The sequence below is a fragment of the Myotis davidii genome, unplaced genomic scaffold, assembly GCF_000327345.1.
Source record: "Myotis davidii unplaced genomic scaffold, ASM32734v1 scaffold96, whole genome shotgun sequence".
NCBI lineage: Eukaryota > Metazoa > Chordata > Mammalia > Chiroptera > Vespertilionidae > Myotis > Myotis davidii.
In genome coordinates, this window is record NW_006289416.1 from 5,673,206 (window position 1) to 5,687,991 (window position 14,786).

The 14,786-nt window shown below is 42.4% G+C and overlaps 1 protein-coding gene across 1 annotated transcript in view; it reads left to right on the forward strand.

Annotated features, from left to right (window-relative positions):
- GATA6 (GATA binding protein 6) overlaps positions 1–4,735 on the forward strand; it is a 36,842-nt gene extending 32,107 nt beyond the window's left edge. Inside the window, exons 5-6 of the mRNA XM_015562720.1 lie at positions 3,021–3,152; positions 3,322–4,735. Coding sequence (XP_015418206.1) covers positions 3,021–3,152; positions 3,322–3,375 — 186 coding nt within the window. The 3' untranslated portion in view covers positions 3,376–4,735. The remainder of the gene's footprint in view (positions 1–3,020; positions 3,153–3,321) is intronic.
- The last annotated feature ends 10,051 nt before the right edge of the window (positions 4,736–14,786 follow it).

Here is a 14,786-nt window from a genome sequence, read left to right on the forward strand (position 1 = left end):
GCCTTCTTTAAAATTCAATGCATATGTAAAGAAATATACGGTAACCCGAATTTACCACACTCGCAAAATCGCACACAGCCAACCATACACCCAGTATGGTATCGCGATTCGCGATTTTGCGCTATCATACTGGGTGTGTGGTCGGCTGTGTGCGATTTTGCGAGTGTGGTAAAATCGCATAACAGCAAAATCGCATAACAGCCGAGCATACACCCAGCAGCGCTGCTGATGCCTGAACGGTATGTGGAATGAAGTGGGCGGGCATCGGGAAGCCACTATGGCACGGGGCAAGCACTATGGGCAGTCTATCTGAAGTGTACCTGGCGTATAAGACGACCCCCCACTTGGAGGCATATTTTTCAGGGCCAAAAAATCGTCTTATACGCCGGCAAATACGGTAGGTCTTCTAGTTTATCTCTCCCACATTTTCTCCTAACTCCTTTGCTTACCACTTCTGTTTTAGCTGGTTTTCCTGTGAACAGGTCTCCCCATGTCCTGCATACCTCCCACCTGAGCACCCTTTCTTTTAATGGAATGTTTTAACATATGGCCACGCATCATGCTGATGCTTTTACAAACATCTCAATGAATTGACTCAACCATACTTGGGGCAGGTGAGGCAAGGGCCGGTTGAGGAGGAGGCTCAGGGAGGTGACCACACTCAGTGGGTGGCAGAATCAGGACAGTACTCGAAAGCCCATGCTTGTCCCCCCAGTGCAGGCTGCTGTGGCTCTTCTCCAGGAATCCTTCCCCCTCTTTGGTTCCTTTTATGACCTCTTACCGCACCTCCCTGTCTCAGCCACTCATTTATCATTTACGATAGGCTGTTGAGCAGTCTTACTGTCGAGTGTGTGAGTGTCCTGGCTCCTCATGTGGCCTGGGAGCTGGTCCAGGGAGTAACTATCTCTTTGGGGCTCACAGTCTCAGTGCCTGACTCTCATGGGTACCTTGCTACTGTTCCTTGTTACTGACTTGTGGTGACGACAGACTGCTCTGCTATCTCAGCACGTCTGGTTATTTGAGGTGGACTGTTTCCTGGGCCAATCCAGGCACCCTCTTCATTTCAGAGAATAGCACTGGCTACGCCAAAGTCAGATAAATGCACATGTGCTTATTTTGGGGGAATAAATCAATCAACACAAAGTTGAGTGTGGCATAAGTCATTTATAAAGGAGCTTACTCTTTCTACTAGTTGAATGATAGCTATTGAAGACTCTAAAATGAAGAGCCCTTTTGTAATTTAATACCACCCTTTTGTTTATTGCTCTGGGAGTTAAGTCTGGATCCACATTGGCTTTGCTAATTGTGGAGGTTCTGGATTTAAGGGCTGAAGTTAATCACCATATTTCTATCTGCAACCAAATCCATAGCTTTAGTGTGTTGACAGGATTATTTCAGCTATTTCATAAGGATCTATTTTAAATTTTAGGCATGTCAATGACTTTTTGAAATTTGCTTTTTTATGCACCTAAAACCCTCACTTTAAGTCTTTAAGTTTGTGTTACTTAAAAAGAGGTAAGGGTGTGGGGGTATTGTTGTGGCTGGATTTTAACATACACTCATGTTGGCTAGGAAAAGAAAGGATACCTATAGAGGGGCTGGCTTTGGTCTGTCCAATTAATAGGAAGTTGGGATGGGAAAACAGGAAGTCATATGGTTAGATCTCCTAAAACCTTACGTCCTAGCATCATGCGGTTATTGTGAGGATTAAAGAGAAAACCAGATTTTATCTGGGGAAGTGTAGGGCCACATTTATTTCCAGGCCCCAGGAACCAAGGGGACTCCACGCACCTTCCAATCAGTTCAGCCTGGTATCTAGGTACCCTGTGAATCTCAGAAGTGAATGTAACATCAATCCAGCCAGACACATGTTTCAAGGATTTACTGGGATTGTGTATGTAAGTGAATGCTTTGAGAAGTATAAAACATTCCACCTGTGTCAAAAAACAAGTATCTAGTAATTTATGGGGTAGAATCCTGAAAGCACAGAAGAAATAATGGGTTTATGTGATTATGCCTGGATTTAAAAAAAATATTATTATTGATTTCAGAGAGGAAGGGAGAGGGAGAGATAGAAACATCAATGATGAGAGAATCATTGAATGGCTGCCTCCTGCATACCCCCTATTGGGGATCGAGCCCACAACATAGGCATGTGCCCTTGACTGGAATCGAACCTGGGACCTTCAGTCCTCAGGCTGACGCTCTATCCATTGAGTCAAACCAGCTAAGGCATGGCTGGATTTAAACAAAAACAACTCAATGCACTGCTTTCTCAAGCCATAGCCTAAACATGATTTTAGTTATTTTAGTTTTATTCTACTAAATTATATCACATAAATTGTATGTTTTCTATATGGCCTTACTCATGTGGATAGAAGGAATGAATAAAACAATGTAAAGGTCATCTTTTGCTTTGAGAAAAAATTGCCACAATCATGACAGATAAAGGGTGTTTCTATTCTGGTTATAGTGTGGTCTGCTTCAAACATAGTCCATTCTTCTTGGAAAGAATTAAGGTAAATGAGTTAGATACTAAGTCTGTATATGCATCGGTTAATTTTCCATGAAGTCAGTCCTCAAAAATTTCATTTATCAGGCCTTGCTGAACTGTGTAGCTTTCTCTTTTAGGCTTTGACATAACTACTAAACCTTATGGCTCTGCTGTGTGTGTGTGTGTGTGTGTGTGTGTTCGATGCTCTGCATTTTCTCTTGAAATGATTAGATTGTGTGGCACTTTTTACAAATAGGTTTCTTCTTCCAGTTCCTTTTCTACTTTTGTCCAGCTGAACATGTTGCTGTGTGGTTATTGCCATGAGTCCTCAAGATAACAGGGGAATGTTTGTGAGAGCTTACATCTCCAGGGCTAGGTCAATGGCACTGGGCAGCACAGTGAACTGCCCTGGCCAGGCTGTACTGCCCATCTCACTTGTCCCCATGTGTTGACCTAGTAGGAGCATGACACTTAACAAATTTATGGATATAACTCTCTCCTCCTCTCTGTCCCCATCTTCTGCCAGGCGGGTGCCCCGGTGATGCCTGGCACAGGAGAAAGCACTAACCCCGAGAACAGCGAGCTCAAGTACTCAGGTCAAGATGGGCTGTACATAGGCGTCAGCCTGGCCTCACCGGCCGAAGTCACGTCCTCCTCGGTGAGACAGGATTCGTGGTGTGCACTTGCCCTGGCCTGAGCCTGCTGCCGCTGCTGGAGCGGGGAGGCCCTCGGGACCTGCGGTGATTATGCCACACTGTGCAAACTGGGGCGAGTATGCTGACAGAACATTCCTCTGATGTGTGATTTCCGTGCCTTTATTTTGAAAGAGATGCATTTCCCAAGAGGCTTGTTCTGCCTTACCAGCCAGCCCCTGTCAATGAAGAGCCAGGGAGAAGATGGAGCGCTTCCTGGGAAGGCCGGTGCAGCCCACAACACGCTGCCTCCTCCCTGGCTGCGGCCACTTCCAACCAGCCTGCCTCTGGGTCTGCCAGGGCACCCGCTGTGCCACTTCCAGAAACCTGGACTAGGCCTGGGGCCTTGCCTGCCAAGGAATATTGAGATTTTAAAAGAAAGGTTTTATGTGTATTGCCCCAAATCATGTGCTTCTTCTGATTTCTTAATACCTTTCCACACCCAGATTTCACACGCGTTCACGGAGAAGACCATTTGAGGCCATTTGGTACACACCTCTGGAGGCTGAGTCGGTTCATGAGGTCACTTGTCAAAAATATTGCTCAGTTTGCAGGACTGCATCGTAACTGTAACATACACTGTGACTGGCGTTTCTCAAAGTTCATGTTGTGTGACTGACCTGAAGTCAGTTGGAATTTGTAAACAGGGTAGCAAACAAGATATTTTTCTTCCATGTATACAATAATTTTTTTAAAAAGTGCAATTTGCGTTGCAGCAATCAGTGTTAAATCATTTGCATAAGATTTAACAACATTTTTTATAATGAATGTAAACATTTTAACTTAATGGTACTTAAATAATTTAAAAGAAAAATGTTAACTTAGACATTCTTATGCTTCTTTTACAACTACATCCCATTTCTATATTCCCAATTGTTAAAGAAAAATATTTCAAGAACAAATCTTCTCTCAGGAAAATTGCCTTTATTCATTTGTTAAGAATTCTTATACAAGAACACCAATATCCCCCCCTTTATTTTACTGTGGAAAATGTGCTGGAAAAATTGCAACAAAACTTTACTACCTAACAGACAATATTTGTAAATATTCTAGGTATCTGTACACACTAAGGTGAAGTCTCTACAGCGTGACTAACCCATAGGCAGGTTGGTTTACATTAATTTTTAAAAATGGGATGTCATATGGAAAGCTATTTCACCAGAGTTTTAAAAATAAAAAGGGTATTGTTTTGTCTTCTGTACAGTGAATTCCTTCCCTTTCAGTTTCATTTTAATTCTGTATAGACATTCATATAAAACAAACGCATGTGATGTTTTTGCAAATTGCCTTACAGCCTTCATGTCCATGAATTGTCCTTTTGGAGCTGTTTTATAGCTTGGTGTATTTGAAGTTGGCACATGGAGTTATCACTTTCAATTTGCATTGGGGGAAAATTTTTCTAATTAAAGGGACCCAGTAGTAGATCACATTATCTGAGATTAATAAGCATTCTCTTTAGGAACAGTTCTTGAAAAAAATTGAAAAAGGCTAGAGTTTTTTCCCCTTTGAACATAATACTTTATAGTCCAGAAACGGCCTCCTCTCTGGAACCTCCCTTTTGCAAAGTGCCGCTAAGTGTCAGAGCTCATCTGAGGTTGAAGTCCTTCCACTCACCAGAAGGTATAGAATGATCTGAACTATCTCTACTTTCCTTCACTGTTGGGTGGATTTCAGGAAGTCAAGAAGCTGTCCCACAACACAACATGGTGCAATTTCATCTTGGCTCCCAGGTGTGGGCCACTTACTTTTCATGCACTGATTACAGCCATTCTATGGGGTCCAGTTAGATTCAAGAGAAGGGAAGTCTTCCTCTGGTGGGTGGTGTTGGAAGTCAGACATAGGGCTTGGGTATGTGTGTGCCTGGGGAAGTCATTGAAGCCTGCATGCACCCTAAAACCATAGCGTGAGCTAGAACAATGGATGGAAGGCTGGATTTGGAGTCAGATCACTGGGGTTCAAGCCCTGCTCTGCATGCATGAGCTCTGTGGCCTTGGGCAAGTTATCCAACGCATTTTCCTCAACTGTAAAATGATGCCAGTAACATACAACTTCTAACTCAAAGGAGAGCGTCCATATAAAGTGCCCAGTGCAGGGCTTGGTGCACAGTAAGCATTGAGTATGAACATGACTGAAAAAGGGTGGCAGGAGCTCTTACCAAATGGGTGTTTGGAATGTCTAAGGCCTTTGCAGAATCACAGGGACTAAGACATCCCTGGCTCACCTGCATTTCTTCCACAACGCTGAGGAGAGCGATGCAAGGGATTCCCCTGCCCAGGGGGTGGAAGAGATGGATGGGGAGGGTGCTTGAAAGATACCAGTGTGAGTTCAGCTGATTGTTTAATAGGACAGGGCTGGTCTGACGGCAAAGAAAGTTATCATCCCTCGTTTTTTTCTCCCTCATTCCTCTTATGGCTTTCATTACTTTGAGTCCTTTCTGGTGGGTTGGTAGTTGTTGAGCTAATATGTTTTGATTGGAAAATGAATTTTTCTTATTGAGGCTTCCAAATCCTTTTTTATGGGTATGCTTCCGAATGTTGCTACTTCCAATCCTAAAGTGCCATTCGGTTGCCGAAGCTCCTCTTCAGAACACAAAGGGGAAGGAAGTGCGGCTTTCATGGAATGACCAGGGGCAGAGGAGAAGGAGGGGACTGTTTTAACACAGTGAGCTCCACTGATCTGGGCTTTTTCAATGGTCGCTTTCTCATCTGTGATGGTGCACAGTGGAAGTTTGATCATTTCTTCCAAACATACAGTCAGCACCTTTACCCCAGAGTATGATAATCAAAGAAAAGTCATTTCTTGCATTGGTCAGTGTGGCTGAGTTGGCTGGAGTGTAGCCCCGTGCACTGAAGGGTCTTTGGTTTAGTTCCAGGTCAGGCCACATACCTAGGTTGAAGATTTGATCCCAGTTGGTGTGGGAGGCAACCCATCTATGTTTCTCATGTGGATGTTTCTCTCCCTCTCCCTCTCTCAAATCAATGAAAACACATCCTCAGGTGAGGATTAAAAAACAAAACAAAGCACAAGTTATTTCCCAAGAATTGCATTGACATAGATACACCTTAGCTTAGAGCAGTGGTTCTCAACCTTCTGGCCCTTTAAATACAGTTCCTCATGTTGTGACCCAACCATAAAATTATTTTCGTTGCTACTTCATCACTGTAATGTTGCTACTGTTATGAATTCTAGTGTAAATATCTGATATGCAGGATGGTCTTAGGCGACCCCTGTAAAAGGGTCGTTCAACTGCCAAAGGGGTCGCGACCCACAGGTTGAGAACCTCTGGCTTAGAGAGTGCTCAGACCCATTACCGAGGGTTTCAGAATTGATGTCCTCTGTCCCTCTTGGCTGATGTTAGGCCATCTTACATAACCGAAAGCTCTGTCTGGGGTTTCTCTTCGGGGTCACTTTGTGTTGTTTCCTGGTGCCTATGGGAGGGTCAGGAAAGCAAAGGGAGCCATTCATTTCCCCCTGCAAGTAAATTAACTTCTTGCTCATGGGCAATGTTTTCCCCAGTCCTTGGAAAATTGATGTAATTTCAGATTATAGATAGGTCAGCTGCTGGAAGGGCAATACAGCAGGTCCTCGTGACTCCGCCAGATTCCAGGCTGCTTTCATTCCGAGGCAGCGTGGTGCCTTCGGTGTGTTACGGCCTCTCCTCGCCTGGGCGTTGTCCATGGGGCCTTCAGATCCCTGTTGCTCTGAGGAGGAAATGGTAGGTGTGTGGGAGGCTGGAAGGGGGACGTAGAATAAGACAGCCCTAGCTAATTAAGATGTGTTTTGTTTCTGGGTTGAAATAGTAAGTCAGTTTGGGAATCTCCTGTTTGGAAGCTTTAAAGGGCGGTCAGATATGAGTTGGTTATTTTATATGAGAACTATTAATAAATTTGTTAGATCACATCTTTGAAAACAGGGTCTGTGGGTAAAGATTCTGTGCAGCTCTGGCCACTTGGGACCTCGAGATGGATTCTGTGTGGCTGAACCATTAGCTCCAGCTAACGCAGGCCCGTCTGCTATGGGTTTTGGAGGCGGGGACAAGGTTGGGGTCAAGGTGCTAGCTCTTTGTAGGATCTGTACAGGAAAGGAATCATACGATGTCTTCAGTTTCAACTATAAGATATTACAGGCTGAAAGCCTGAGTTCATAGGAACTTTGGATAGATAAATTCTGGCCAATAGTTCTAAATAGCTTCTAAAGGAGAGTCAGGCTATTGCAGGTGCACGTCGACCTCTGAGACTCACGGCAGAGTGAGCGATCACACCCCCACCAAGTCCACTAAGACAGGTCCCAAATCTGCACTGGAGAACGAGCAGGACAGCTGGTCCTCACTGTTCTCCCTGCTCAGCTGTCACAGGGACATGTCCGTTCCACAGTCAATATCACTGTTTTTGTTAAAGAGATACTCATTTTCTTTGTGGCTTTTTCAAAAAAAGAACAAACATTTAAAAATGGCTAAACTACAGCAATTAAAGATGAACTAATGTTTAATTAATAGAAAGGCTTATATTTTGGTCATAAGCGGTCCCCCGTGGTAAGATAATTATCTAGATATCCCTTAGCTTTTGAGCAAGTCTCTTTTCTCTGGGCCTCAGCGAACATATAACAGAGAAATCAGGCGGTGTGTTCTGAAGGTCCCTTCCATCTGTGTTTGCTGCCCATCGGCCCATGTGCAGCTTATGGGCAATGAGGCGATGGTGGGTCTGGTCTGGTCTGAGTCCCCGAGTCTGAGGGGCCTCCGCAGGCTGCTCCCTGACTAGGGAAGCTGGTGGGATTGGAATCTCCTAGCTTTCTCCTGGTTCCCTCAACTCCCCAGGCTTGGATCTATGGAGGCCAAGTCCCCCTGTTGCCTTAGGCCACAGAGGGCGAGAGTCCTGGTCATATTTATGAACACAGACTTGGTAAGAGGTGCTGCCACCCCCTAACCCAACCCCCCAATAGAAAACTTATACAGTGATACCTACCCAGACCGGAAAATGGAAACGTCTGGCAGCCCAGCAGTCCGCAGAACAAGGAAAAAACAGCTTTGCTTTGCTTGGCCCATTGCTTCAATATCTTGTAGTTGGTTTTTTATTTCTTGGAAACAACCAACTTTTCATTGTTGTTTGCCTTCTGTGTCTTCTCTTTAGCCATTACAGAGTTTTCCTCTCCGTCTCTCCACCCCTTCCCTAGCTCTTACCCTTATTTTTGTGGATTCTATTCCGTTAACACTCCAAGACGGGTCTGAAATAATAATAGCAAATATTATTGCTTACTATGTGCCAGTTTCTATACAAAGTGCTGCACATGTATCGATTGATCTAATCCTCATACCACGGTAAGTGAGGTGTTGCTGTCCCATTTCACAGATGTCTTTACAGAGGCACAGAGAAGTTAGTAACTTGTCCAGTGTTACACAGTGGCAGTCTGGCTCCAGAGCACATGCCCTTAACCACGCCACTGTATTGTCTTTTCATCTGGATTGAAAGGGAAAGAAATTGAGAAACAGAGGGGAGGCAGCACTGTCTGAGACTTGAGATTATGTCCTTTCTCCTCTAGCATCTCAGAAACACACAGTTGTGATTTGCAACACAGGTATGCTGAGATTGAGGGAATCTCAAAGTATCCATTTCTTTGATTGATAGGTTTCTTATGAATACATAAAGTCATGTGTAGTTAGCTGGGAAGTATTGAGTTTGGAGATGTGCTGTCTCTGAGCAAATCACTTCTCTCTCTCTTTTTTTAAAAAAATATATTGATTTTTTTACAGAGAGGAAGGGAGAGAGATAGAGAGCTAGAAACATCGATGAGAGAGAAACATCGACCAGCTGCCTCCTGCACATCTCCTACTGGGTATGTGCCCGCAACCCAGGTACATGCCCTTGACCGGAATCGAACCTGGGACCTTTCAGTCCGCAGGCCAACGCTCTATCCACTGAGCCAAACCGGTTTTGGCCACTTCTCTCTTTTTCATGTAACTTCAAGTAAGGCTTGTTATGCTCTTACTTAGCTCAGAAGCATTTTACAAAGTTTAAAAAGCTGGTGAAATTATTCACAGTGATTAAAACTGAACACCAGAGAGAACAAGGACTACTTGGTTGTGATGTAAAATCATTCAGTCACCTGGTGGTTGTGCCAAAGAATTGTTTTTAGGAACGCTTGTGCAAGATGTTGGCAGTGGTGTGTTAGGCTTTATCTTTCAAAATAAGTATTCATTACTGCTGACATCATTGTTGCTATTATTCTTTCGATAAGTTTGCTTTAATAATGATGCTCTCTGTCAGGGGTTCTCAAGCTTCTAGGTGCACAAGAATCACACATAATGCTTATCAAAATCGCAGAGCCCCCGACCCCTTCCCCAGAGAATCTGACTCTGCAGGGCTGGAGACTTTTTGTTTTTTTTTGTTTTTTTGCCTTTGCATTAGTTAAAATGTCTGGAATAGTACAAAATTCAAAAAGCTATAAGTTGGAATGCAGTGAAAACCAATCGTCCTTTTTACCCCTATTCCCTGGCTCCTCAGTTTCTCTCCCAGATGGAACTTCTTATTTCTTGTATTGAATATATGCGTTGACTATCACAATGCATCCATAAGCATGTACAAGTATATATAGTCCATGTTTTTTTTTACATATGTGGTGCTATACTGCATACATTGCTTTGCATTTTGCTTTTTTTCACTTAGTATATTTGGGTAGTTCATTATTTAATTAGTGTCCTGTTGGAGAATATTTGTTTCCAATCTTTTTCTATTTAAACAACACTGCAATTATTATTACGTATCTTGAATGCAGATATGGGATGAGTTTTTAGAAGTGGCATTACTAAGTCAAGGCGTATCTCTGCTTTTAGTTTTGGTAGATAGTGCCAAATTGCTCTCATAGAGGTTGTTCCAATTTGCACTCTGCCAGCCAATGTTCAAGAGTGCTTGTTTTCCCTTAGTCAAATATCTGTTATCAAATACTCTGATCTTTGTCATTTTGGCATCTCTGAGTTTTGTTATGCATTTATCTTATTGTGAATGAGGTTGAACATCTTTTCCTATGATTGAGAACCGTTTGTAGTTCCATTTATGTGAACTCTTTGCTCAATTCTGTTCATATTCTTTACTTATTTTTTCCTATTGAGTTACTGGTTTCATTGATGTGAGAAATTCTTTGCATATGAAGGAAATTAGCCTTCTATCTGAAATATACTTTAAAGATATTTATTCCTGGTTTCTCATTTGACTTTGTTTATACAAAAACAATCATGACGATCTTTTTTTTTTTTTTTTTTTAAAGGCAATTCAATTTATCTATCTTATCTTTTATGGCTTTGGAGTTTTGTATAATATGTAGGAAAGCCTTCTCTGCTGTTACAATTGTTTTTTAAAATTCCATGTTTTCCTTTAGTACTTATTGGTTTTGCTTTTGAGGTTTACATTTTATTTCCACCTGGAATTTTTGTTTTTGGTTGTTGTAACATCTAGAGTATATATTCAACCTTATGTTTTTCCAAATGGCAGCCTACTTGTCCCAGCATCATTTCCTGAATAATTCATTTACTTCTTACTAATTCAAATGGGATTTCAAAAAATATGTAGATTCTTATTATATGCATTCTTGTATAAATTTTTATGTGGATATATACTTAATATAAATTTTTGTATATATTTGGATATATTTCTGGATTTTCCTATTTTGTACTAATGATCTGTTTATTCATGCTTTGATACCAATTTCTTTGGCTGTTATGCTTTGCAATATATTTAGAGGGTTGGCCCCGTCTCCTTAATGTTTTAAAAAAATAAGAATTTGATCATTTTTTTCACTTGTTTACTTTTCCATACAAACTTTAGAATTAGCTTCTTCAGGTTTTTTAAAATGCTGATGATATATTTATTGGAATAATATTAAAATTTTAAATTAACTTAGGGAGAATTAGTAGCTTCACTTGTTAAGTCTTCCTGTCCAAGATGAAGCATGTCTTTTCATTTGTTTAAGTATTTTTCTATGTTCTTTATTTGCATTTTAAACTTTCCTTCATATAGGTCTTGTGCATGTCTCTAGTTAAGTTTATTCCTAGGTATTTCACACTTTTTAAAAAACACTTTTGGTTTTTTTTTTGCTTTAGAGCAGTGGTTCTCAACCTTCTGGCCCTTTAAATACAGTTCCTCATGTTGTGACACAACTATGAAATTATTTTCGTTGCCACTTCATAACTGTAATGTTGCTACTGTTATGAATCATAATGTAAATATCTGATATGCAAGATGGTCTTAGGCGACCCCTGTGAAAGGGTCGTTCAACTGCCAAAGGGGTCGCGACCCACAGGTTGAGAACCTCTGATTTAGAGAGAAGGAGGAAGTGAGAGAGAGAGATAGAAACATCAGTTAGCTGCCTCCTGCACTCCCCTTACTGGGGACTGAACCCACAAGCCAGGCATGTGCCCTGATCCAAATCAAACCTTTGACCTCTTGGTGTATGGGTCAATGCTCAACCACTGAGCCACAATGGCTGGGCAGTATTTCACACATTTTGATGTTAATATATCCCTTTGAATGGTTATGTATGCTAAGAGTATGCATTAAGTTTGTTTCCTAGGATCATTCTGAATTTTCATATCTTTCTCCCCCTAGTTGATTCTCTAGCATTTTCTGAGGGGAACATGCAATTTCCATTTGCATTGGTGGTTTGGGTGTTGGTGGGAAACCTTGCTTTTGGTGGTGTCTGATAAAGGAAATACATACCTTCTAATGCACTTATTCACTTAAATTATGGATCCATATAACTTTAGAGATGGAAGGGACCGACCTCGCTGAGGTCCAGCTTAGGAAACCGAGTCTTAGAGATTAAGTCTTGCTGGTCAATATGGAACCTGAGTTTCCAAACTCCTGGTTCAGTAGCGTTGGCTCCGGGCTAGGCTGAGAGGTCATTGCATGAGACTGGAGGATCAAACTGTGAGCAAAAGTTTCGGCAGAGGCTGGTAACTTTTTACTATTCTGAGCGTTGCTTTGTTAATCAGTTTAGGAATTAACAAGCTACTGAGACTTGCACCAATATGGTTTTTCAAAGGTTGCGTATGTCCCCAAACACCAGCTCTGAGTTACTACCTCCAGGGAGTAGCACAAATGACGACTGGTCTCCAGTGAATCATCAAGCTGCATTTGCTGGAATAAATGAAAGCATTGTGAGAGCAGGAAATCAGGACAAACACCTACACTTGCTAACCCAAACAGCTTCCCTTTCTGAGCCCCTGGAGATCAGTTATCACCAAATGGACAGATATACTCTACAAAGTTTTGCAGGCTTCACAGCTTGTAAATAAGAGGCTGCATTCTTCATGCTCCCCCCTTGTTGAATCTGGCAGAGGGAAGATCTCTGGCTCCAATCAACTGGGCAATGACCAGGAACTGGGCTGCCTGGGACAGCAATGACTCCGATTGAATGAACTTTATAAACCCACTATACTTAATTGAGCGCACCCTTTATTTTGATAACACAGGCATCTTGTCACTGGAACATCATTGGGAGCACCTGACGTGTATTGCCCACCGTTTATAAAGCCATGCCTAATACCAATTTATCTGTGCGGAGCACACTGGTGTAGATGACACAGTATTTAACATTTCTCTAACTCTTGTCCCATTTACTTTTTCTTATACTCTAATTATTCTTTGCCCCTTTACCAGGACTTCCTTTTTGTTTATCCTAGTCTTCCATTTACATTTTGTTGAGGACTTGAGAGTGTACAATAAACATTTCTGACTCTTTGATACCAATAGATTTAGTGGTGGAATTTCCAGTTGGGTCCTTCCAGGAGAAATTCCCGTCCTCTGCTTTATTGATGGGTGAGAGATTCTTTTATTCTTAGAACTGACCACAGGAAGCCTTTGGTGGGTGGTAGTATCTTGGGTTGGGGCAGTGGAGGGAGCTACTCCCAGTTTCACCTTCTTTCCTTGACCTCTTGGAAGCATTTGACATTGTGGCCCACTCCATTTTTCCTGAACCCTTCTCTTTTGACATTCATGATGTTGTACATAAATCAGGGGTGTGTTGAAGGGGAAGACTGTGGACTTTGAAATCATGCAGATGCGGGTTTGAATCCTGGCTCCGCACACCAGTTCTGCGGCTTGACTGAGTTACTTAACTTTCCAGGCTGCTGTGTTCGGTGTTCAAAAAGGAGAGCAGCATTACCACCTCATAACCCTGTCATCAGCCTTGAAGCCTTACTCAGCTTCAGCTGTGTGAGGGGTGGAGCAGCATTTGTAACCCTTGGCAGGGTGCTAGCACAGTGCCTTCATGAGATAGACACTCACTATTTAGTTGCTTTCTAATTTTCATGTGCAGCCTAGAATGACATCATTCATTCATTCTCCACCTATTAGTCTGAGATCTCCCAAGAAACAGAACCATGTATGTGTATAGTATGTATGTGTACGTGTATATGTATGTGTATCTGTGTGTATATCTTTTTTTTTTTTAAATATATTTTATTGAGTTTTTACAGAGAGGAAGGGAGAGAGATAGAGAGTTAGAAACATCGATGAGAGAGAAACATCGACCAGCTGCCTCCTGCACATCCCCCACTGGGGAAGTGCCCGCAACCCAGGCACATGCCCCCGACCGGAATCGAACCTGGGACCTTTCAGTCTGCAGGCTGACGCTCTATCCACTGAGCCAAACCGGTTTCGGCTGTGTGTATATCTTTATATCTATCTATCTATCTATCTACCTATCTACAGAAAGGTATTTATTTTAAGGAATTGGCTCACATCATGAGCGTGGGGACTGGCAAGTCTGAAATTCACAAGGCTGGCCAGCATGCTGGTGACTCAGATTAAGAGCTGATGTTGGAATATTGAGCTGAATTCTGCAGGGCAGTAGTCTGGAAACTCAGGCAGGATTTCTATGTTGCATTCTTGAGGAGGATTTTTTTTCTCTGGGAAACCTCCTACTGATTGGATGAGGCCCACACACATTATGGAGGTGAATCTGCTTTACTCATTTACTGTTGAACATTTACTGTTTAAATGTTAAGCACATCTAAAAACCTTTGAAGCAACATCTAGACTGGTATTTGACAAAACAATTGGGTGACATCACCTAGCCAATTTGACATACAATTAACCATCACATGCCACTACACTGGCCATTGATCCTTAGCAACTGGATCTCAGTTCTCAGTCTAAGGTTAAAAGGCTTAATTGAAGTGATGACACAGCTTGGAGGGGGCCGTAGAGACCTGTTAGAACTCATTCAGGGTCAGTCATCGGTGTTGGTTATTTCTTGAGGACACAAGGTAGGGTGGTGGTGGGAGTGGAGGGGGTTTTGTAGAAGGGTGCTATTCTGACGTGCGGGAGCTGCCCACTTCCATTGCTCAGCCTGGGCGTGGCTCAGCATGGTCTGGCTGTGTGACCCTGGGGATGGCACGGGCTCTTCTGGGCCTCAGCTTCCTTGTCTAGAAAGGGTGACATTTAGACTTGATGCACTTTTAGTTCCCTTCTTACTTTTTAACATGGTTTTCTCCGCTTCTCTTGTTTTGGTACATGATTTGCAGAGACTTGTTAGGAATTTACAGCTTATGATTGCTTCACTCTTTTGGAAATGGCTCCATGTTTTCAGAGAGCATTAAGAATTGACAT